General features: G+C 40.3%; 2 protein-coding genes across 2 annotated transcripts; one reads left to right on the top strand and one right to left on the bottom strand.

The window, feature by feature from the left end:
* Window positions 1-875: 875 nt before the first annotated feature.
* On the bottom strand, window positions 876-17,022 carry gba2 (glucosidase, beta (bile acid) 2). The gene is made up of 18 exons (XM_054601141.1): window positions 16,958-17,022; window positions 16,121-16,775; window positions 11,950-12,041; window positions 11,238-11,353; window positions 10,487-10,705; window positions 9,519-9,758; window positions 9,200-9,302; window positions 8,625-8,778; window positions 7,820-7,945; window positions 7,503-7,687; window positions 6,700-6,804; window positions 6,484-6,591; window positions 6,225-6,376; window positions 5,967-6,073; window positions 4,444-4,586; window positions 4,027-4,142; window positions 2,459-2,650; window positions 876-2,086 (listed from the first exon to the last, which is right to left on the bottom strand). The coding sequence occupies exons 2-18, from the start codon at window positions 16,312-16,314 to the stop codon at window positions 1,859-1,861; spliced, it is 2,580 nt and encodes an 859-aa protein (XP_054457116.1). The 5' UTR covers window positions 16,315-16,775; window positions 16,958-17,022; the 3' UTR covers window positions 876-1,858.
* A 708-nt stretch (window positions 17,023-17,730) lies between these two features.
* Window positions 17,731-22,126, top strand: rgp1 (GP1 homolog, RAB6A GEF complex partner 1). The gene is made up of 9 exons (XM_054601674.1): window positions 17,731-17,923; window positions 18,045-18,160; window positions 18,864-18,994; window positions 19,166-19,249; window positions 19,456-19,605; window positions 20,038-20,184; window positions 20,582-20,709; window positions 20,815-20,992; window positions 21,325-22,126. Exons 2-9 carry the CDS (start codon window positions 18,045-18,047, stop codon window positions 21,537-21,539), a joined length of 1,149 nt encoding a protein of 382 aa, XP_054457649.1. The 5' UTR covers window positions 17,731-17,923; the 3' UTR covers window positions 21,540-22,126.
* The last annotated feature ends 161 nt before the right edge of the window (window positions 22,127-22,287 follow it).

Raw genomic sequence — 22,287 nt, 5'->3', positions numbered from 1 at the left:
GGATGGATGTTCAGTTTTTGTTGAAATTGATTTAGAGAGGTGTTGATTTAATTGTATGGTCATTTCAAGGCTGTGGTTTGTGGTGCTGTTGAATTGTTGTATTGTATGTTTATTTTATTTTATATTATATTGTTATATTTTATTAAGTAGTGTTTCTTAAATGTTGTCCTACCTAGTTTTATAAGTAAGGATAGGAAAATAAAAGTGTGGCTTATTCGTATGTTTTGTGTGCACATTTTCCAGTAACTAGTAACTGTCCAAAAATAAATAAAGAAAAAGGATGATGATGATCCAGGACAATACTGGAACAGCGTCAGAGGACATCCTGAATAAACAAATTTATTCTACAAGTAAAAAACATCCCTGATTAAAATATTCATTCAAATGACCTTGGAAGATATAAAGTATATAATAATCTAGTATATATTCTAGACTAGGTAAATTGTATTATGCTTCCGTGTTCAATACAATACTATTGAACTAGAATTCAACTTCAGCAGTTGTAAGTCTGCATATGATTTTCTAAGTTATGCCAAAAACTCTTTTTGTGAAGTCAGTGACCTTGATCCCCACATTTCTAATCGATTCATCCTCATGTCCAAGAGGAAATTTGTGCCAGATGTAATAAGAATCCGCCAGGCAATCCTAAAATATCGCGTTCACTAGAGTGAGACTGTGTTGGTATTGAAGCAGCAGTGTGTAGGATTTAATCGCATCTAATCTTAATTTATTCAGTTTCTCCTTTAAATGTGTCACCTGCCTTTATCTTAAGTAACTTTGACCTCAATAACCTCTGAACTCACTGTAAATTGTTTAAAGTTTTAATTGAATTCCATCAGTCTTGGAGACTTAAACAGTAAAACACAAATGTCTGAGTAGATTTGAGATTCATCACCTCATGCAGCTTATCATTTGTGTTTCATAACCACTGTCATTTTTTCCATATACATTTAATTAACAACACATGATCCTGCTTTTTTATCTTATTCAGTCATTTATTCAGCATGATTGTCATGAGTATTGGATTTTATAAAACATAGTAAATGTTGCCGCTACATTAATATACTGTAGATATGGCCAACATGCAACAAGGCACCAAATGCTATTAAAAAAATGAAATTAAAAAAAAGTCATACTCAATTTCCAACACTATTCATCGTATATCACATCACTTAGCATTCAGTGTACGAGGAGGAAAATCCTCAAATTGACTTTTCTTTCAAGAGTCTATATTTCTGATATAGAAATCTTTTAAATCTGGTTTGATCCATTCAAAGGCCCTGTGATGTCATCAGCTGTCAAAAGACAATAATGACTACATGTGGCTGGTCTAATAACACAAAAAAGCCCCCAAATATTTAGCATATAAACTTGTTCCAAGTATGACAGAATTATTATTGACATGATGTGAAATGTAGTGCTTTCATATATGTGTACATGTGTGCAATATGTTGCTGAAACACAAGGTCAGTTTTTAAATAGCAAAACATACTGGCTATGATTTTGACATTGCCCGGTTAGCACCCTACACAGCACAACTTTACAACAAAGAAAACAAATCAGAAACCATTTTAAGTCTCTCACTCCTCAACTCAACTCCTCACCAAACAATATAATGATCTTTAGTTATCACTGTCAGTTGTCAGTTTTGACCTCGAGCCTCAAACATCTGAAGCAAAACAACCTGTAGAGAATTCAATTCAAGGTAAACAATCAAACAGAGCCCTGCAGGGTGGGAGTGCAGATGATGGTGGTGGCTGCAGGAGAGTTCGGATGCCATTTTCAGAAGAACTTGCACTTTTCTAATCCCACCAGTGGAATGTCTCAAGTCCTAGCTCTCATTTTCTCTCAAATCCTGTCACTGCGCTCCGTCTGCAGCTCCAGTTTGAGCCGATGTGGTCGGATCCTTCTGAGAAGTGTTCAGTGCCAGCTGCATGGCCCAGACGCTCAGAGGCCTCATGTAGGCCAGAGAGCGGTAGATGCCCTTCTCGCAGTAGGCTTCAGGAGTCTGGAAGGCCATGCCCAGCCTCTCCCACACCGTTCGGTAGCAACCCTCCGCCGTGCGCATGCCCTCCTCCCGCATCCCCTGAAGAAGAAAAAAAGACAGCCGCAGAGCAGGAAGGGCAGTTATTTCACTAAACAGCCATACAAACATTATCAGTTATCAACTTACATTTTTATGCGAGTGTCACTAAACAAACTACAATTAAATGAATAATTCAGTATTTTGGGCTTGTTTGCATTCTTTATGAGTTGATGGTGATGATATCCTTTTAATATGAAGCAAAGTTAACAGTTAACATTCTAGATTAAACATAACGAGACTTTTAACCACAGATCTGCAACAAAACTTGAAAGAGTGCAGGCCACTCAAATGATAAATCACTTGTGAGTGTTTGCATATTTTTTTACCCCTTGAATGTAAAGTAGATACTGAAATACACACAAACACACTTACCTCGTGGATCATAGTGGCTGCCAGTCCATACACTACTCCAATCCAGACTTCATCCGATTGGACGCTGGAGCGGTCGGGGACTCCTTCAGGACGCATGCCGTTAACTGCCCCCATCTGGCCTCCGGCGAAGCTCATTACATTCAAGTCAAAGACAGATTTCAGTGCGCTCTGGATCTTTTCTTTTGGAAAAGCCTGGAGGGGGAGAGAGAGGAAGTGATAATGAGACCACAAAGCTTTGAAGTAGGTCCTAACCTGAAAATATCACTTTAATAATGTTTGCAGCTTGGCATAGGGAAAGGAAGAAAAAACAACAACAATGTACACAATTGGAAGTATATTTTCTAGACTCTTGGCAGTATTGAAAAAAGCAATTTTTCTACGATGCAAGTATTATCTTAGAAAGGGTGAAAAGAAAAATCTCAGAATAGCCATTTTCAACCTTGACAGGAGAGGAAGGTGGGGAGAGAGGTGGGGGGAGTTTAAGACTCTGGTGCTAGCCTACAGGGCAGTGAAAGGAACAGCTCCTTCCTATCTCCAGGCCTTGGTCAAGCCCTACACCCCTGCCCGACCACTTCGCTCTGCTGCCTCGGGGCGATTGGTTTCCCCGTCGCTCAGAGGTCCCTCCGGCCGATCCACCCGGTCACAGCTTTTTTCTGTCCTGGCCCCTCAGTGGTGGAATGAACTCCCCACCGACGTCAGGACAGCAGAGTCGCTGCCCATCTTTAGGCGCAGGCTGAAAACTCACCTCTTCAAGAAGTACTACCTTGAGCCTTCCTCGTAGCACTTATTGCACTCGTATTAGTTGTTGCACTTACTGTATTTGTATCAGTTCGCTGCACTTATTGAATTTGTATTTGTTTACTGCACTTATCCTATTCGTAGTAGTTTGTAGCACTTACTATATTCGGATTAGTCTGTTGCAATTATTGTTTTCGTAGTAACTCACCTCTGCACTATACTTTTGCTCTGGCTTATGCTTTAAGATGCTTGTTTAAGAAAGGAGATGCACTGATGACTTCTGGTGACTAGTAGTTCTCTTGAATACCTATGTTGAATACACTTCCTGTAAGTCGCTTTGGATAAAAGCGTCTGCTAAATGACTGTAATGTAATGTAATGTAATGGGAGTAACGAGATAGATTAGACACACCTGTGAGCTGAGGGAAGGGTGAGAACAGAAAGAGGAGTGAGAGTGACTAAAGGAGGAGATGACTGAAGACTTAATCCAGTTTCGGCTGAATAAAGACAAACAGCAACATGTAAGGAAACAGAGTGGATTTCCTGGACTTCTGTTGGCAACAATGCGCTGCTGGAAGTGAGTGCTGAGTGGAGTAAGTTTGGATGGAATCTTTTTAGACCTGCTTGGATGTGACTGTGGACTTCCTCTTCTTTGTTGGACCTTCACAAGCTGAGATAAGTCTCTTCTCCTTCTCTTACACATTACCCCTCATCTTCAACCCTCAGCCAAATGACATCTTTTGTTGCTCTGCCTCTCATCCTGCGTATTGCCTCTTTGTACATCAGAACTTGCTTACAGTTTAAAAAGGTGGCACTTGTGTTCTAACTTGCCTTGTACTCTCCCTCTCCCAGTCCGGACGCTCTCAGGAACCAGTGGCCAGCACACTGGTCAGACATGACACTGTTAGAAAGGTCTCTTCCACTGCTGTCGTAGTTGTAGTACTTGCCTAAACATGGAGAGGAACATTTTTAAAAAAGGAAGGCAGTTCACATCTCAAGCAACGTAGCTGTAGAAATAACAGATTTAAAAAAGGTATTATATGCAACAATTTCCTAAAAAAACAATGTATAGACTCCCTCTCACACAAGAACCGTAGAAAAGTTGTAAGCAACCAACAATGTGACTACATCTTCAACGATTAACTGAAAACAGTTTTTGTTTTAAATCACTGATGAGTTAGTAAATTAGTTTGTCATGCCTCTCCATATTAATTTACCTTTTTTAAAAGAGAGTTTCATATAACTTACCGTTCCACAGCAGTTTGTCAAAAGCAGCACTCCCCCTGTCCAAGATGTCCCTGTAATGTTTGTATGACTCCTCGTTCTCCACCAGTCTGGCCATTTTACACATCACACACAGGGACGCCAACCACAGTCCTCCACAGTACGCACTGTCAAATAAAAAGACAAGAATTTGAGTAAAATGTAATTGTGCAAAACAAAAGCTTTACTGTAAAACTGTACTCCTATTTAGCAGTTATATAGAAACCTCAAGAGATAATACTTTGGTTTGTCAGTATAATAATAATAATAATAATAATAATAATCAATCCTTTATTAGTCCCACAATGGGGAAATTATTTCTCTGCATTTAACCCATCCCGGAGGAGCAGTGGGCTGCAATGAAGTGCCCGGGGAGCAACTTGGGGTTAGGTGTCTTGCTCAAGGACACCTCGGCATGTTGCCGGTAGAGGGGTTTGAACCACCAACCTTGTGGTTACGGGACAAGCGATCTACCTCATGTGCCACAGCCGCCATTATATTAGAGTATATTAAGATCCCTAGTTGCTTTGAATCTAAAAGTCTAACTAAACAACATTACTCTTCACATGATTGTCAGTGAAGGAATCACCTTGCATGACCAAAGTTCATTTCCCAGCTTTGGAACTTGTACTCTACTATCTTCCAAGATGAAGTTATAAACAGGAACTCTCAGATTTGGAAGCCAAACTCATTCATCTTGGCACAGCCTCTGAATCAACCCCTCAGGCCAGATTAAGAGGAGCACTGCAGCACACAACTACATATTTCCTACTCTTGTCACGTGTCACACCTTTGCCATTTCCTTCCCTCTCTCCCTTCCCCCTCTGCCATCTAATTTAGACCTGAAGTTTTAAATGCAGTTATCATAGTTTCTTTCTTTTTAGGAGTGCTAAATTAATTAAAATACATTATTTATTTATTTTTAAATGGGATTAGATTTAATTCAATCAAAATAGAGGGGCTTTATTACTGAGTATTAATCGCTTGAGGTTCCTAATTTAATAGAATTTATATATTTTAATGGTATTATATGTTGACTGTGTGCAAATAGTGACTGGTAAGTAGTTAGGTCTTTATGAGGATGCACCTACTAGTATTTGTTTGTGGTGCTAAACTTCAGTTTATACAGCTTCAGTGTTTAATACCCAAAGGTAAGAACATAGTAGACTCATCTCAATTCTACCAATTTATTCGCACCATGTCGAACAAATGAGTTTCAGCATGGTGGCTTTCATCAGAACACGGTTGCCAAAATTGGATTAGTCTACTTTATCCTGAAGATCTGTAAGTTTGTTGCTAAGTGTTGCTGAGCACTAAGCCAAATTACTAAATTCCACTTAAGTTTTTTCACATCATACCACAACATCTAAAATGATAACTACATTTATTTTTTTTACTGAGATTAAGCAATATTTATCACTCATCTGCATATTTCTGTAAACTTTTCTCTACTGATGGTTTTTATTTGAGGGCTTTCATGTTTTTTGTTTTTTTTGTTATCCTCTCACCTCGGTCCGGTCACTGTCCACCCGTCGTAGGTCTGGTCTGCATATCCAGAGTTCTCTATCAGCCCGTCTCCATCCAGGTCGAACTTCATCTCTGACTCCATCACCGCCTAGCAGACCGACCAGATCAAAGACAGCTGAGTGAAACAAATTTCTGAGCAAGCATCAACTAATCCAGTGTGCTCATGTTTTGTGGTAATACTACAGATTGGATCTAACTGTCAGATGCAGTACAGCTAAGATTATGTCCGTCAGGTGTACCTGGCAGACCGGCCACATGTCCTGCAGGTACTGGCTGTCCTGGGTGAGATGAAAGTCCCTGTAAACCTGCAGGACAAACTTCAGGTTCAGGTCCTTCCAGTCTGCAGTGTCGTGGATGAGGTAGGCATTCACCCTCTGCCATGGCTCATCATCTATCATGTTGTAGTGAGAGGCAATTTTAAAAAGATAAAGGAAAATGAATGAAGTGAATTACATGACTGGCTTAAATGTAGTAAATCCAACATTGTCTTTCTCTTACCCGGGTCTCCTATGTCGTGAGGCACCACATTTTTGGCCTTTGCTGGAGAATACCGCCCACTCATCAGGTGGAGCCTCTCTGTTGGGTCCTGCTGAACCACACTGCCAGCTGAGAAGAGATCAATGCTGTTAAACTTTGACCTGGTCCGACTCCTTATCAAACATGACACACTTAGATTAGAGATTAAAAACACTAAGATAACAGCACTTCACTCACCAATATCATATTGCACACTCAAGGCAAGCTTGGGCCACAGCATGATAAGAGCAAAGGAGGCGTAGAAGTGGACATCGTATGTGTTGTACATTCTGTACTCCTGACCTGTGAAAGGACAATAGATTAGTAATGTGGGTCACAGTTTTCACAAGTCACAAGTTCTAAGGCTGTGTAATGTTAGCATTGTAGCTGAAAGCATGTCAATTTAGTCTAAATATCTCTTGTGCAACAGGCTTTTTAGTTTTGAATACATGTAACCGTCAGAACAAACTTGCATGAAGGACCAGACAAACAGTGGTAACATAAATGGTTGTTTTTAGTGTTTTGTGGCTCTTGGTTTAGTGTCACTCTATGTATCTTTTTTTTTTAGGACGCTACTTCCTGTTCAGTTTTATGTCAGATATGTCACATAACTAATTGCTTTTGAACTTAAATCAATAAGAACGCTTTGAAAGTGATCAACTTTAATAATTTCTAGACCATGATTAAAAAATATATGCAAACTAGTAATATGTCACAAACTGCTGTAGGGACTACAAATGATGGATTAACCTGCAAATTATTTTCTCGATGAGAAAAATTGAGTCTATAAAATGTATTCGATATTTCGTTAAATTAACATCAAACTGATACACAGTAACGAACCTTGACCCATCTCATTTTCGCTTGAACATTTCTGAACCATTAAAATATCAAAATAGCTGCAGATGTATTTGCAGTCGACCAACTCATCGCCTCACTATTTCAGCTCTAAACCTCTGCTTCTTGTCTTGCAGACTAACACCTGTTTCATTAACATTTACCTTCTAGGTAGGCGAAACGGCCAAACTCCTTGATGACAGCGGGCTGAGCTGGCAGCCCCCCGTCCTCGCTCCGCACGCCACCACTGACATCAGCGTCCTCCGGGAGCTCCGTCCACACCGTCCCTCCATCCACCACGAAGTACAGCTCGTTAAACAGGGCTGACTTATACCAGGAGGGGAGAGAGCTGCAACGCAAGACAAAAGGTGAGGAAAACTATTTATTTGGTATTGAGATCATCATAAATTATGATCGTTGTTTTCGATAAACTACTTTTTATGTCTCCTATAACCTACAGAGCTTTTAATACTCAAGTTACCTGTCCTGCAGTATGGGTCTCTGCCACTCGTCAATGCTCTTCTCCCACTGTCTGTAGTGTGTGAGGGCGTAGTGACTGAGCGAGGGGGACGCATCCCCTTTGCTCCCGAAGTAACGAGTGTATCGCCTGGAAACGGAAAAAAACACAAGCTGATGTTAGTGGCACAAGGACAGTGCTTGTTCATCAACAAAAACAAAAGCAGAAAACATTGTATTTTAGTTAACATTTTAAAAGTTTTGTTTCGTAGTATGTCTGACTTTTGCATCACCTCGCAGTTTTCCACAATGAGGTCAGAGGTGTGGCAATTTGGCCTGAGGCTTTGAAGTTGGACACGATATTTAAAGTACATTTGTTTGGTTGTCACTGAAGGTTGTTTTTTGTTTTTTTTGTAACTATGGAGACCTGTGCTTTGGTCACTGTAAATGATTCATAGAAGAACATTTTTGTGCTGCTATATATGTAAATGCAACAATGCATCTGTAACGGGGATTATAAAAAGAGGAACGGGCATCTGTAACAGGGATTATAAAAAGAGGAACGGGCATCTGTAACAGGGATTATAAAAAGAGGAATGAGCATGAACAGTCACAAGTTTTTTTTTTTTTTTTTTTTTTTTTTTTGCACCACTCAGTGTCCCAAGTACAAAAAGTGACTCGAACCAAACAACCATAGCAAATAAAGTTAACAAGACTAGTGTTGTCTATTTTTCAGTTAAATAACTAACAAGTGTAGGAGGAAAATTAGGAAGAAAGATACCCATAGCTGTGACAAACTCCAGTTTACAATCCTTTGTGTTTTAATGTACCTTAAGTGTTCCCTCTCCCTGGAGCCGAAGGTGATGGTGGGCATGTCCCAGGCCAGGCAGAACTCCAGGCTGTTCTGGCTCTGAGCCGGCACTGAGCAGCCCACAGCCAACGCTGCTGCCACCTTCTCTCCCTTGGGTGTCGGCGGGCTGGATCCTGCAGCAGTAAGAGAGAGAGGGAGGGAGGGGGAGGATACCAAGGGAGGTTAGCACGGGCAAATGTGGCATCTCTATCAAACTCAAAACTATATATATCACACTGTAGGGCTTTGTTAAAATTTACAGAATAAAGACTATTCAAAAATAATGCCATAATAGAGAAATGCCGCAAAGTGCAGGTTGTTAAACATTTCACTTTAAAAGCATGGAGTAGTTTAACTCTCTGCCGTCTTTGTCTTAATTCACTAAACAACTTAAATAGATCAATAGAGAAAACTTAAGAGAGCCTCTGAAAATGTTGTTGTATTTCAAATAGTCAGAAAGATCAGCTGTTATTTGTAGAACTTTTATAGTTTTGACGGTTTGAAGGCGGGTCTTGTCAAGAGAAGCACTGGAATTCATAATAACTCAGCACTGACCTGTGGGAGAGTCCAGACGTCCGTCAGTGATGAGGTCGCTCCACAGGCCGCTGCAGGTTCCCTTTGGACTGAACGCCGTCTGGTGACTGACCTCCCTGTTCGGCTGTTTAAAAAAAAAAAACACACACACACTCTTAGTAAATCTAAAACCTAATGCTTACTAACACCACAGCTTTCACAACCAGTTGATTGTTACAAATCCACTTCCAGATAACGGAGACTATTGTTGCAGATCCTGTTTATTCATACAGTACAATCTACTACAAAAACCTCAAAGCTGCTTAAAAAAAAACAAAAAACATGAGCTTGTAAATCAAACCTGTTCTCGGGCTGCGATGCACAGAGTGTAAGGGTTCACTGCAGAGCGGTGATGGAGCAAGACCCCAGACACCGCCTCCCCCTCCTTCTCCAGGTGGAATGGTTCGTTCCAGTGACCCCCGCTCTTGTCGTCCTTGTGCCCCGACCCGTTGACCATGGTGAACATGATGGAGACATCCAGAGCGTAGTCGTTGTTGTTCTCTATGTCCCACACAAATACTGCCACTGGGAGACTGGAGTCCTGAGGAAAAGTAGATAAACATGGAGGAATCACTTCTCCAGAAGCAACATCTCAACATGCATCGTTAAGGCCAAGCGACCAAGTTAAGCTTCTACCTGCAACTTCACAAAATTGAAAATCATTATTTTTCTGTATTTGAAAAAAATGGCTAAATGTAGAATTTTGAGCAAGGATCTATAATGATCCAAGAAAAGGGGAAAAAAAAGTCTTACTCTAAAATATGACATTAATCTTATCTTTATGTTAATGCCGTTTTATTCATGGGTTATACGTTTACTGTAATTTGGGCATATTTTACACGTCTGACTGCTTTGCTAAAACAAGCTGTTATGTGCAGCAGGTGACACATCAAATATAGCGCGGGGGTTTCCACATTTATTTTCACAAGCTTGAGTGCTTTTTAGCAGCTTCCTATTTCATTGTTTGGGCAAATTCAAACAGACCTCTCAGGGGTAAGACATGACGTGTATCATAACCGAGTATCTCACAGGAAACTTGAGGGCGTTACTGATAACGTTATAAAGCCGAAAGTTATTTCTTTGAAACTTAAACAATCTTAAAACACAATCTTGATGCATATACATTGATACCAACAAACATGCAATGAGCCTGTATCGGAAGATGTATTATTGAAAGTCTGTTTTGATTTTCTCAAATCAACTGCACAGGTCTAACAAAAGTAAGACAACTATATTGGATTGCATGGAATCCTGTGATGCCTCAGTTACCTGGTAGTCATGGGGGATGACGGGGGAAACCTGTCTGCAGGTTAATGTGACGTTCTGTCCCGGCAGGTGGTAGACGGTCCAGGCTCGGGGGTACAAGGCGTGATAGAAGGCGTACTCTCCGCAGTAGCCCCAGTTCCAGCCCTGTAGTGTGGGAGGACGCTCCACGGACAACACCTGCTGGTAAACCGTCTGCCCCCCGCGACGCAAACACACTGTGAACTAAGAAAAAAGAAAAGGATGTGAACACAAGTGATTTTGTGGGTAATTCACTTTTTCTCTACATGTCCCATATTACCATATGGAAACCGGGAAATATCTAAACCTGATTGTGCATCCAGCTTTTGGGTATATGTTCAGGGGGAGAGCGCAATAATTATGACAATAACAGCGTGAGCTACACCCTTTATTGTGAGCTACACCCTTTAATCAGGAGACACCATGCACTGCATAATTGTCTTATGAGGCTGCCGTCTGTAAATAATCCGGTACTTCTGTCTCCTCCACGTCAACGCGTTGATGAGTATTACTGTTTGAATAACTAAAAATCTGTCCCAGTGTTAAACTCCACTTTGGCTGCATTGGAAATATGCCTGTAGGAGAAATTGATGGACTTTGTTTGCCAAGATACAACTTAATAAACAGGCAATTGTACAGGATATTAATGGACAAACATAAATAAATATCCTTTAGTGATTCTTTAAGATGTAGTATGCTTTAAAACCGGTCTCTGTCTATTTGAGATCCTACATACCTGGTTTGCTGTGACGGTTTTGTAGTGGTACATTCCAGGGTTAAGCTGCCATCTGCAGAATTCCCCCCTCCAGCCTCTCGTGATGGTTCCTCCCCCAATGCCGCCAAGTGGAGCTCCTACAAAATAGAGTATCATGTCATCAGTCACTTTTCAATTATTTTCACATCTTGACTGGTGAAATTCCAAAATGTTTTTTTATCCAATATTAGAGAGAATCAGGGCCAGCTTTAAGCAATGACTATATAGACAAATGGTAGGGGCGCCAACCCTCTACAAGGGCACCCCAAATGAAGGTCATCACAATATGATGGTATATTGATTATTTAGACAAGTCAATATTTGCTGAAATCACAAAGTCAGCCACAATACAATATATGTTCAATTCAGGGGTCTGCAAATGATATGAGATATCATATGCCTACAATCATTTACATTAATTAACAAAAAGCAACTAAAATATGATAATTGTATTATTTGGTTCTTCCAGACATTTCAATGAAAAAAAAATCTAAAAACTAAAACTAGACCTCCTGTTTTTCAATTTAGAGCTCCACATTTGTCATGTTTAGGAAGGAGGAACGTTTGGACGGAAATTAATCCCAAAGGTGGCGACATCAATGTTTTTACTGTGCATTCATGATATTGGATCATTTATCACTGAATCGATCCATATTCATGTACGCTTACAGCCTTTGTAAGATCCTGAACTCACCGTATATTTGACGTAAGGGTTGGGCACCAAACATATCAATGAATGGAGCTTTCTTTTCCACCTGGGTCTTCTTGTACCACCATTTTAGATACCTGGATGAACACACATGAAGTATGAAAGTACACATATTACCTTACAATCATAAGTGGAAGGGCTAAAGTAAATTAAGATCGCCGAAAACAAGCAAGGAAATCAGCAAATATTCAGACACAGTCCTTTATGACACAGTTTAGCATGACATGAACCCTAACTACAGTCAAGTGTTGAAGGGTTATGAATAGACATGCTCTTATTAGATGAGTTTATAATTAACCACCACAAGCATTTATGCCATCGGTTTACATGCTTTTTTTTGTTGTTGTTGTTGTTGTTTGAAGGCAGCTAAAGACATTTATAACCCTTTAGCTGAGAGAGAGAGAGAGTGAGAGAGCGATAATTGTGCAACTGCATTAAGGAAGCACTTGCACGTTGAGGGGAAAGAAGTGGCAGCTCTACTTTACCTGAGTCATGTTAGCAGTGTGCAAGAATGTGTGTCCAGCTGCAGCACCCGGGGTTGTGGTGTAAAATATTAATGAAGCTATGTTACCGTAGGTTTCAAACTGCTGCCGGAGTCCCGAGGCCGGAAGCTCAGAAGACCGCAGTTAACGCGAGTCATTGTGCTTATGTTCTGAACTCTCAGAAGTGGCTTACTTTCTGCTCAAATGCCAAATAATGCTGCAGGGTTGAGGAGTTGTATTTTAGTAGACAGGCCCTTAATTCATCACAGAACAGACTGCAGTGCTGTTAATGCCCCTCATTACATTTAGCCTCCGTAGTTGTATCTTTTAGCTTAAACGTGCTTACTGGCCAATTGCACAGAAGGACCATAATGCATCTGCATCAAGCTCACAGTTGAACAACCCCAATGACTAAGCACTTACTTTGCAGGTGGTGCTATTTCTATTTGTTGTGAGGTTCTCAGAATCCCATACTGCTGCAATAAAAAATAAAATGCTTAACAAGCATTGAAGCAGAGTGCTACACATCACTTGTATTTACACCACCAGGGATCATGTTTACGCCCTCATCCATCTGTCATCTAAGGCAGTTTTATCTGGGCTAACATTAAACGATTTGCAACCCCTCAACTGGAGGAAACCAGAGAGTACAAGCTTCAAAATAAACATACAGCTTCAACAAACATTTCTGTGTATCTGCTTGTGAAGCAGGGTTTTACCCAGGAAACTGCTGGTGGTGAGCTACTGAAGCATCTTGTCTCATGAGTCATCAATTTTGAGAGTGGATGACTGACTAATCATACCCTTCAGAAGTCTGGCTGCTGTGTGATAAAGCATCCGTTCTTTTTTTGCCTGAAACTTACTGTTTTATTCCATAACGTGGTCTTTATTCCAAATAAAGTGGCCCAACTACACTGCAAGAAACCTCGGTAACGCAACCTAATAATAATGCGGCTCATCAAATAAAATATCTGCAGCATCAAAGGTCAAAACAGAGAGAAATGTAGCTTTGTGCTCAATATTATTATTATCTTGTTTACACACAGAAATGATCAATCATGTGTCATCCGCAAAGGGCTTTTTACTTGTTTTGCGGAAGATCCCACGCAACTGTAAAACTACTGTGAATGCCGATGCAGGGCCGGAATATTTCAAACAAAAGGGTCACAGGAAAGGCTAAGTCCAGAGTAACAACAGTGGTCGGCTGCACTCAGGAGATGAATAGGATCGGTTAGAGCGAGTTATTTGAAGCCATGGCAGGTTGCATTATTGTCACGGCCTTCTTGTTCTGCGGCTCAGCACAAACAGTCGGTGCTCACCCTGATCTGGCTCTGAATACAGTGTGCTAACCTGAATCTAACCTGTATGGACTCAAGCTGGCATCTTGTTCAGCACAGACACAACATCCCCAGTGATTATTAAAGCAACTTGTTCCACGGTTAGCTTGTTTGTTTAAGGTACAGTGTACTGTGCAAAAAGCGTTTAAAGCGTTTAATTAACAGTATTCTACATATTTCTATATCTACAACTTTTGCTTGTATGGTGAACCTTTTTTAATATTATAATAATCCTACATTGCACAACTGCTCACTCAAATGATGGGAAGCGGAGGTGTGTCTCTACTTGGGTATAAAAATAACCACATTTTTTAAACCCTCTCCAAACAACCTCCTCCTCCCATATGAAACTATTACAATAATCCATACAATGATTGACAAATGTTGACATGGAGATTAACCGACCAAGACACGCCTTGGGTTAGAAATCAGAAAAAATGAGGGAGAAGCGCCTTCTGTCTTACGGCAACATTGCAACAGATTTCTGAAAAGTGAAGCAAGATTGTCGTTCCAAGTTTACCGTTTAAAACTTTTTCTCGGAACTTGTTGGATCTCAGCTGAACACTGTGTCGTGTAGAAATAATGCGTCTCTCTGTCGTTTGCTCGCAGCTTTAAGAAAATTATACGTTGTCATACCGAGAGTAAACGAGCTGTATTGCAACATTGCAATGCATGAGTCACACGGGGAGACAATGTGAAGAAAAGAAGCCATGCTGACAGCCGTGATGGTATATAAAAGCTTGATTATTCATTTAAATACGTATTGTTTTTGGTCAACAAGAAACACATCTGAGTCTAAATCACTAAAGTGCCGGATGACGGTCCCACTGGACTCCCTCTGACACAGCCACGCTCAAAAGAAACTGAAAAGATTAGTGAGAGAAAGTGTTGCTGGCCGTGCGCCCAACAATCCACCAAATCTGCAGAATGTGTCACTTTGCATCTCGGATGTCAGCGGGGTGTTGACAAAACAATCAGATCAGCAGATGTTGAGAACTGTGATGGATTTTTTTTAATGTAACTGGAGGGTGTCACTTCAGCTGCAGAGATTTAAGCAGTACACTCAGGAAGCGTTAAAAGCAGACATATGTGGGAATTTGAATGATGGGCCACCTCAGTCCTATTGTTGGAGAGGTCTTTGAGGAGTAAACAAACTGCAAGTCAACCACTTGCTCATCTCCTCAGGAAAAATGGTGGTCTCTTAAGCCGACAATGCCCTTCTGATTTAACAGAACATTTATAGAGAACATCTGCTGGTTAAGAAACACTGAGACAAAGAACAGACAAGAAACACCCAGAACCATCTTATCATCTGCACTTGAATAGACTAAACAAAATGGCAGACCATGTTGCCAAAGAGCCTTTCACCCAGTTAACCGGCTGTTTAAGGTTCTCATATCTTTACGCAGCTATAAAGACAAATAAACACAGCAACTCGCTTATTCCTTTAGCCAATAAGAAAGCAATGGCTGTCAGTTATAACTGCATTGCTCTGAAAAAGTAACTGGTTTAATACTGGGTTACTGTGATGAATCTAAATGAAACTTTTAAACTGCCTCAATGTGGTCGATTTACTGTTTTAAATTACATGAGTGCCTTGAAAATTCATCATGAATACTTGTGGCAGCTTCAACCTTTTCCAAGGCAGGATTGTGCTTCACACCTGCACCCTGTTGAGGGTTGAGAAATCTGACACTATAGGCTGCTGCCTCCCCTGTTGCTAAACAGTGCAAACACTCACATTATGCATTATGGTATAGACTACAGGTTGCTATGACGTACAGAACAGCCTGTGTCAATAAAGCCAACAATCACTTGGGTGCGCCTTTGATCGTCATAGAAAACTGGGTGAAGATTAATAGACGTGTTGATTTTGAAACTGCCATCAGTAAATAAGTCATACTCTCTTCTTATTTAACTAATACAGTACCAGTCAAAAGTCTGGACACACCTTCTCATTCAACTACTTTGAAGAGTCTAAAATATAAAACATATTCTGGTTTGTTGAGCATTTGTTTGTTTACCACATAATTCCATATGTGTTACTTCATAGTTTGGATGTCTTCAATATTAATCTACACTGTAGAATTTTTTTATTTTTTTTAAATAAAGAAAAACCATTGAATGAGAAGGTGTGTCCAAACTTTAAGTGTCTGAACTGTTTGGAAAAATCTTATTTTAAAGTCCCTCCTCAATCCGCATCTTCTCATAAAGACTGGAAATGACTAGTTAAGTGAAATATGAAAGTAATCAGAGTATTTCAACTGTGCTCAATCTACTCCCTGTGAACAGAGTGCGTGTGTAGTGTTTTGTACTGTACATGAAGGGATGTCTCACCTGATTCCAAGCCCGACGTGCTCCAAAACATTGGACAGCGAGACATCTTTTGCCTGAAAGGGCTTTCTCTTCTCCTTGAACTCATGAGCCAGACAGATCCGCCAACCCTCCTTGGGCACTCCACATCCCATGTCCTTGGAGACATACTTGCTCATGAGGTCCGCAGAGGATTTCTCACCCCACTCTGTGTTCATTTTAGCAGGACACCCAACGGGGGAGCTTAAAGCAGGTGTATGAATGGGAGCAAGAACACACTTTGTGATCACAAACAGGGAGTCGTCACCAGCTTCTTCTTTTTTTCAGCTTGCATTCAAGAAGTTGTAAAGACACTGAAGGGGAAACTATAAGTGAATCTGCAGGCTTCAAATAGTCATTCCTGGGAGGTAAACCAGTTCTCAATTGGCGAGCTCTGAATACCTGCAAGTAAATAATTGCTCCTTTGGGTAGAAGGTCCCAGTGCCATTATAGCATTATAGCATTATTATTATGCACAAGAGAGTTTAGCCTCCACAGGTCAAGATGCAGCACTTTGCATTAACACCACTCTCTGGATTCTTTGTAGTCCCCTTTCCCCCTGTGCATGGAGTCCGGATGTGACAGCTTCAAAGCCAACAGGACGTGTTGGGGATGCTGATGAGTGGTTCAGCAGGAAGACCTACAATGAGATCAAAGGGAATGGTTACAGAGTAGTGACCACGTTTACCTGCTGCACCTGTGGTTTGCTGCAAAGCCACACACGTATAACATTAGGTTAGATCATGTGACATTAGCTAAACAACCCCCCTGAAGCAATGGCTACCCTAGAATAAGAGTTGGTTTGTTTTTATTTTGTAATACCTGAGCCACGGTGTCATCCCACTGCTGCTCCAAACAGACCTCTGCCAGGACCTTGTAGCCTCAGCTAGCAGGGCGCTCTGAATGCACAGGAGAATAATTTGCCCTCAAGTTTGTCTTTCAGGCAGCAATATCCCGCAGGCTGCTTTCGCGTACTGAGTTATTTGACAATATTAGCAGATCCAAAACTCATCCTAGCTACTTAAGCCCACATTAGATTAAACATCAAAGAATGGCTAATTGTTTCTGGAGTTCAATGGAGTCAAAATATGTAAACAGCCTGGAATTAACATATGCCTGACAAACTTAACCCAGGGGTTATTTGACAATAAAAGGCAAAGCCGCTGCTCAGGCTGTACCATTCTGGGCATGAAGGCGGGGGGGGGATTACATTTACCCCTCATTTTAATTTAGCCTCTAATTGACATTCATTGGCACATTAAACATCTAACAATTTAAAAAAATGATTTAAGACAATTTATGCAGATTGGAAGGTTTAAGCGCGCTAAAAACAAAGATTATTTGCAGATATTGAGTTTACGCCTCCCTACTAGTTACCATAGCAACAGTCCACCTCTCGTCTGCAGTGCCACGGAACGTCTTCCAAATGGCCGACCAAAAACTGATACTGAGATTTTTACACTGCCCTTTTTTTTATTAATTATAAAAAACATTTTAATGATGGATATACCTGTATAATATTAAACAGATTATTTACTTGAATAAAAAAAATAATAATCTGATACTTTTTGTTGTTATCTAGGAGTGTTATTTTTCCCTGGCTCCTGATTGGTCGAAAAACACCGGAAATGGATTTGTTGTTTACTGTGCTGCAGCCAGATACTCAATGCCTGGTTCTTCTGGAGAGAAAGTCAAATTGCGCATGCTTTTATTCACGAACTAAAGTTTGTTGCATCCTGTGATAAGACGACACAGCTGTCTCTCCGCAGTAACGTTGATTTAAACAAGGTATGCATTTAAATATTACCTTTTAAAAACAGCAGCCATCAGCTAGGGAAACAAACAAGTGGTTGATAACAAAACAAAACAATGTGTTTCACTGTGTTTCACTGTGTTTCACTTGTTTCAGATGATCGAGGTGGTGGCCTCCATGGCCCGGGGCCCCGTCTTTCTCGCCGGGGAGCTGATGGAGTGTCTCATAACTTTCACCAACCCGATGTCCCACCTGTCCACCTCTGCCAGCTGGTAGGATTGAACTACATTCACCTTTTCATTCACCATGAACATTAACATAAACATAAAGATGCCAACTTCTGTCTGTTGAGACAACATACAAATCAACAAATGTTCCTAGACAGAACCACATGTTAAATATAATGTAGATAAAAGACAAAGGTCCCTGTGTGCACAAAAGGATGCCACATGACACTAATACACTGTGCAATACAATAGTTATAAAAGTTTCTGTCTGTATATATAATATTTCAGTTACTGTGAATTCTTTACTGTTTCTTTATTGCTCATTTGCTTCTTTATAATACTTATTTTGATCTTGTTTTTTTCTTACTATGTCTCTTGTTTGCACTATGCTGCTGTAATCCTGTAAATTTCCCCGCTAATAAAGACTAATAAAGGATTATCTTATGTTATTTTACAATTATGACAATATAAATGTCATCGTATGAGGAATGTGTGCAATATAAAAAAGTTTGTTAATGTAACGCAATGATTCAGTTTCTGATCATTTATGTTAATGTAACATGCTGTGGCCATAGAGGGGAGCTTTTGAAATGTGTTGTTTTTGTATTTCTCATCATCTTGGCTGTCTAGTGACTTAAAATCCCATATGGACGGGGACCATGTGATGCAGGACACTCAAATCAATCATTTAACCAATGGCTCTGTAAATGCCCTTGTGTAACCCTTGTGCTTTCTTGCTGTGTCCCAGTGAGATGCTGGCATGGGCCAGTGCCCAGATCCACTGCCAGTTTCATGCCAGTGAGAGCAGAGTGGCTCTGCCGGCCCAGGGCAACAAGGATGTCCAGGCTGAGAGCAACACAGTGCTCATTCCAAGCAGAGGTAAGTGGGTTGAGGAAAATATGTATTCTGAGATAAGCAGAAATCAAAATCACTATCAGGAGAATTCATTGAAGTATAATTGCTTGGAGTATGTGTATGCTCTGGATATTATTAGCATTGTTTTAATAGCCTTATTGCTTGATGTTCGACACTGATTCCTTTCTTTTACAGGAGAGCGAGGTCAGTGTGTTCTGGACACACCACCTAAGATACTATTCTGTGACCTGCGCCTGGACCCTGGGGAGAGCAAAACCTGTAAGTGTCTACATATGTGAAAAACATTTTTAAAATAAGTGAAATCTACTCTGTGAGTGTCATTAAGCTATGAAAAAATAATGCTACTTTTAAAAGAAGATATGAAAACCTTAGTGACCGCTTGTGGAAATGACAATTTGAATTAACAAATTTGCTTCTGTGTGCGATTCAAACAGCGTGACATGAGGATTCACTCTTTTCCTCAGATTCATACAGTGAGATCGTACCCGTGGATGGTCCTCCTAGTTTCCGTGGTCAGGCGGTGAAGTACGTCTACAAACTGACCATCGGCTGCCAGAGAGTCAACTCTCCTATCAAACTACTCAGGGTTCCCTTCAGAGTGCTGGTTCTGCAAGGTGAGATACACTTGGACTACTTTTAATTTCAGTTGCTTGCATTATGCACTGCAAAGATTCAGAGGCTAATGAGGTGTGTCACTTACACTTTGAAACCGCAGGGGAAATTATTACTTCTGCTCAAGCATTATATATAAAGAACAGATTAAGGAAAACTACAGCAACAACCAGATGAATGCTGATTTAAGCATGCTGTGCATATTATGTTTTCTTCTACACCCTTAAGAAAGAAACACTCCAAAAAAGTTTATTTTGGTTAGTGAAGGGGACCAGTTTATTTTGCCATGTCCTATGTATGCTCTTTGGTCAGTAGAAATAAAAACAGTTTAGTTCCTTGGTTACAAATGGAGTTGCAAACATTTTTTAGATGTTATTTGACTTTCATCACAATGAAAAATGCTGCATATTGACGTTTTCCTGTCTAACCTGTAGGCATGCCGGAGCCTCCATTTCCCCAGGATGAGGAGGTTTCCCCCTCCAACCCGTTCCTGGAGGAAGAGGAAGCGAGCCGCAGGGATGCTCGGCCTTTAGAGAGAGCACTGGACATGCTGATGGTCACTACCTCAAGACGCTGCCCCCGTGAGTCACTGCTCCGTCTCACTGCTCTTTGTTTTAGTTGAAAGCAATGCATTATCATTTTTATCTCACTTAACCCAAAGCATTATGCACTTTTGCAGTTTTAATAGCTATTTCATTGTCTGGATGTTGAATATTTAAGTTTATAGTAAGAAATAAAGCTGTGTTGCTGTTAATGTCAAGTTGGATTTGACATCATATGAACATGTACTAGAATGAATGAAAAAAAGTTAAAGAAATAAACTAGACACCAATAGTAACAGTAGTTTAGTTAATGCTCTAGACCTCTAAATAATACTGGTATTCTACTTTTAATCTTATTTTCTGAATTCTGTTTTCTACTGTTTTTTTTTTATTTGGATGGCCACATTTGACTTGTGTGTTCCTTTGTTTTGTCCAGACATGTTCAATATCACCAATATGCGCGGAAAAGTGGCAAAGTTCTGCATCTTCAAGACTGTTTACAGACTCGGGGAGGACATCATCGGCACATTCAACTTCTCAGAGGGAGACATTCCCTGCCTGCAGGTTTGTTTGCTGTTCTTTTTTTTATTTTGTTGTACATTTTCACACCCTCCGTTTTTGTACATTAGTTTATAAAACCTTGATTATATTTGTTTATATGTTTTCCAGTATTCTGTGAGCCTTCAGAATGAGGAGGAGATCCAGGAGCAGTACCAGCGGCGCCCCGGACAGGTCATCAGTGTGACTGGACACGGGCGACACATGGAGTCCTGCCTCCACACCGCCTCCTGCCATTTCTCTCTCCCTATCCCCCTCAATGTCACGCCGGGCTTCAGCACAGACATAGGTCAGTCATCAGGAGGCTGAAACAAACCAAATGTGATGTTTTAAGTGATGATTAAGACACCGCTTTTTTTTTATTTATTTTTTTTTTTTAACAATGCTTGCAATTGCAAAGACTCAGGCAACTAACGTATTTCCAGAACAAACTCATCTTTTAAATGTGTGAATTATTCCATTTGGTTTGAGTATTTGATTAAAAACATTTGTTTGAATTGTTTACGCCCAAATTAGTGCCTTTTGATAAATGTATCAAGCTCCTTTCAAACGCCACAAAATGTGACAACTTATAAATCACACATCAACTGAACAACCAACATTTTCCCCCTGCTTGTACAGTGATGCTGAGGTGGTGCCTTCACTTTGAATTTGTGACCGCACGTGAGCCGCCCACAGTTCTGCAGAACCAATCAGAGGTCACAGTTTGGACAGGGGCGGAGCATGTCGACGTGGATACCTTCAGCTGGGATCTGCCCATCAAAGTCCTGCCCACCAACCCGGCCTTGGCATCCTACATGTCCCACTTTAGTGGGACCAACAGCATTAATATTTGACTGTTGTGTGTTTGAGATAGTGAACGAAAGATAGTCAGGAGTTATTTGTGTGTGTGTGTGTGTGTGTGTGTGTGTGTGTGTGTGTGTGTGTGTGTGTGTGTGTGTGTGTGTGTGTGTGTGTGTGTGTGTGTGTGTGTGTGTGTGTGTGTGTGTGTTACAGAGTCTGTTTTTTTTCTCTCCAGATGAGAACAGAGATGCACATTTCTGTATCAAAGGAACATTATTTTAGTTGTTGTTTCTATTGTGTATGTCGAGTCAGTGATGGATTCCATATGTATATTATGCAATTTTTGTTTTGCCTTTACCATATGCATTTTGCAGTGAATCTTAACTTCAAATACATTTTTCTTTTTTGGACCTAATGACATGCACCTATCTCGGTGGTTGATGTAAATGTCTGTATTTATTTCATTTTTGATGGCTTTACTCACTCGCACACTTGTTCTTTCTCTTTTTATGAAAAAAAATGTTTCTAATTCAAAATGTTTTTATTGTTAACTGTTTTCTTTCTCTCAGTTTGAGCAAAGGCTTTATTAAAATGTAAATACTGCAAGAGAAAAAATAAAGTGTGATTTAAATTTGATAGATTACATGTGAGGAAGTCGATCATTATTTGAAAAAATTCAACATTGTTTCTCTTTTGTAAACAAGATTTTTATTTTGAGCATAAATGGGTTACAGCAGAGAACAGGGCAAATCCAACAGGAATTGATATACACTTATTTGCCTATATTTACATTACACACAG

Source organism: Anoplopoma fimbria, chromosome 7 (genome assembly GCF_027596085.1).
Source record: "Anoplopoma fimbria isolate UVic2021 breed Golden Eagle Sablefish chromosome 7, Afim_UVic_2022, whole genome shotgun sequence".
Taxonomy (NCBI): domain Eukaryota; kingdom Metazoa; phylum Chordata; class Actinopteri; order Perciformes; family Anoplopomatidae; genus Anoplopoma; species Anoplopoma fimbria.
Note: the sequence above shows the minus strand (reverse complement) of the source record. Positions and strands in the feature narration are given on the sequence as shown.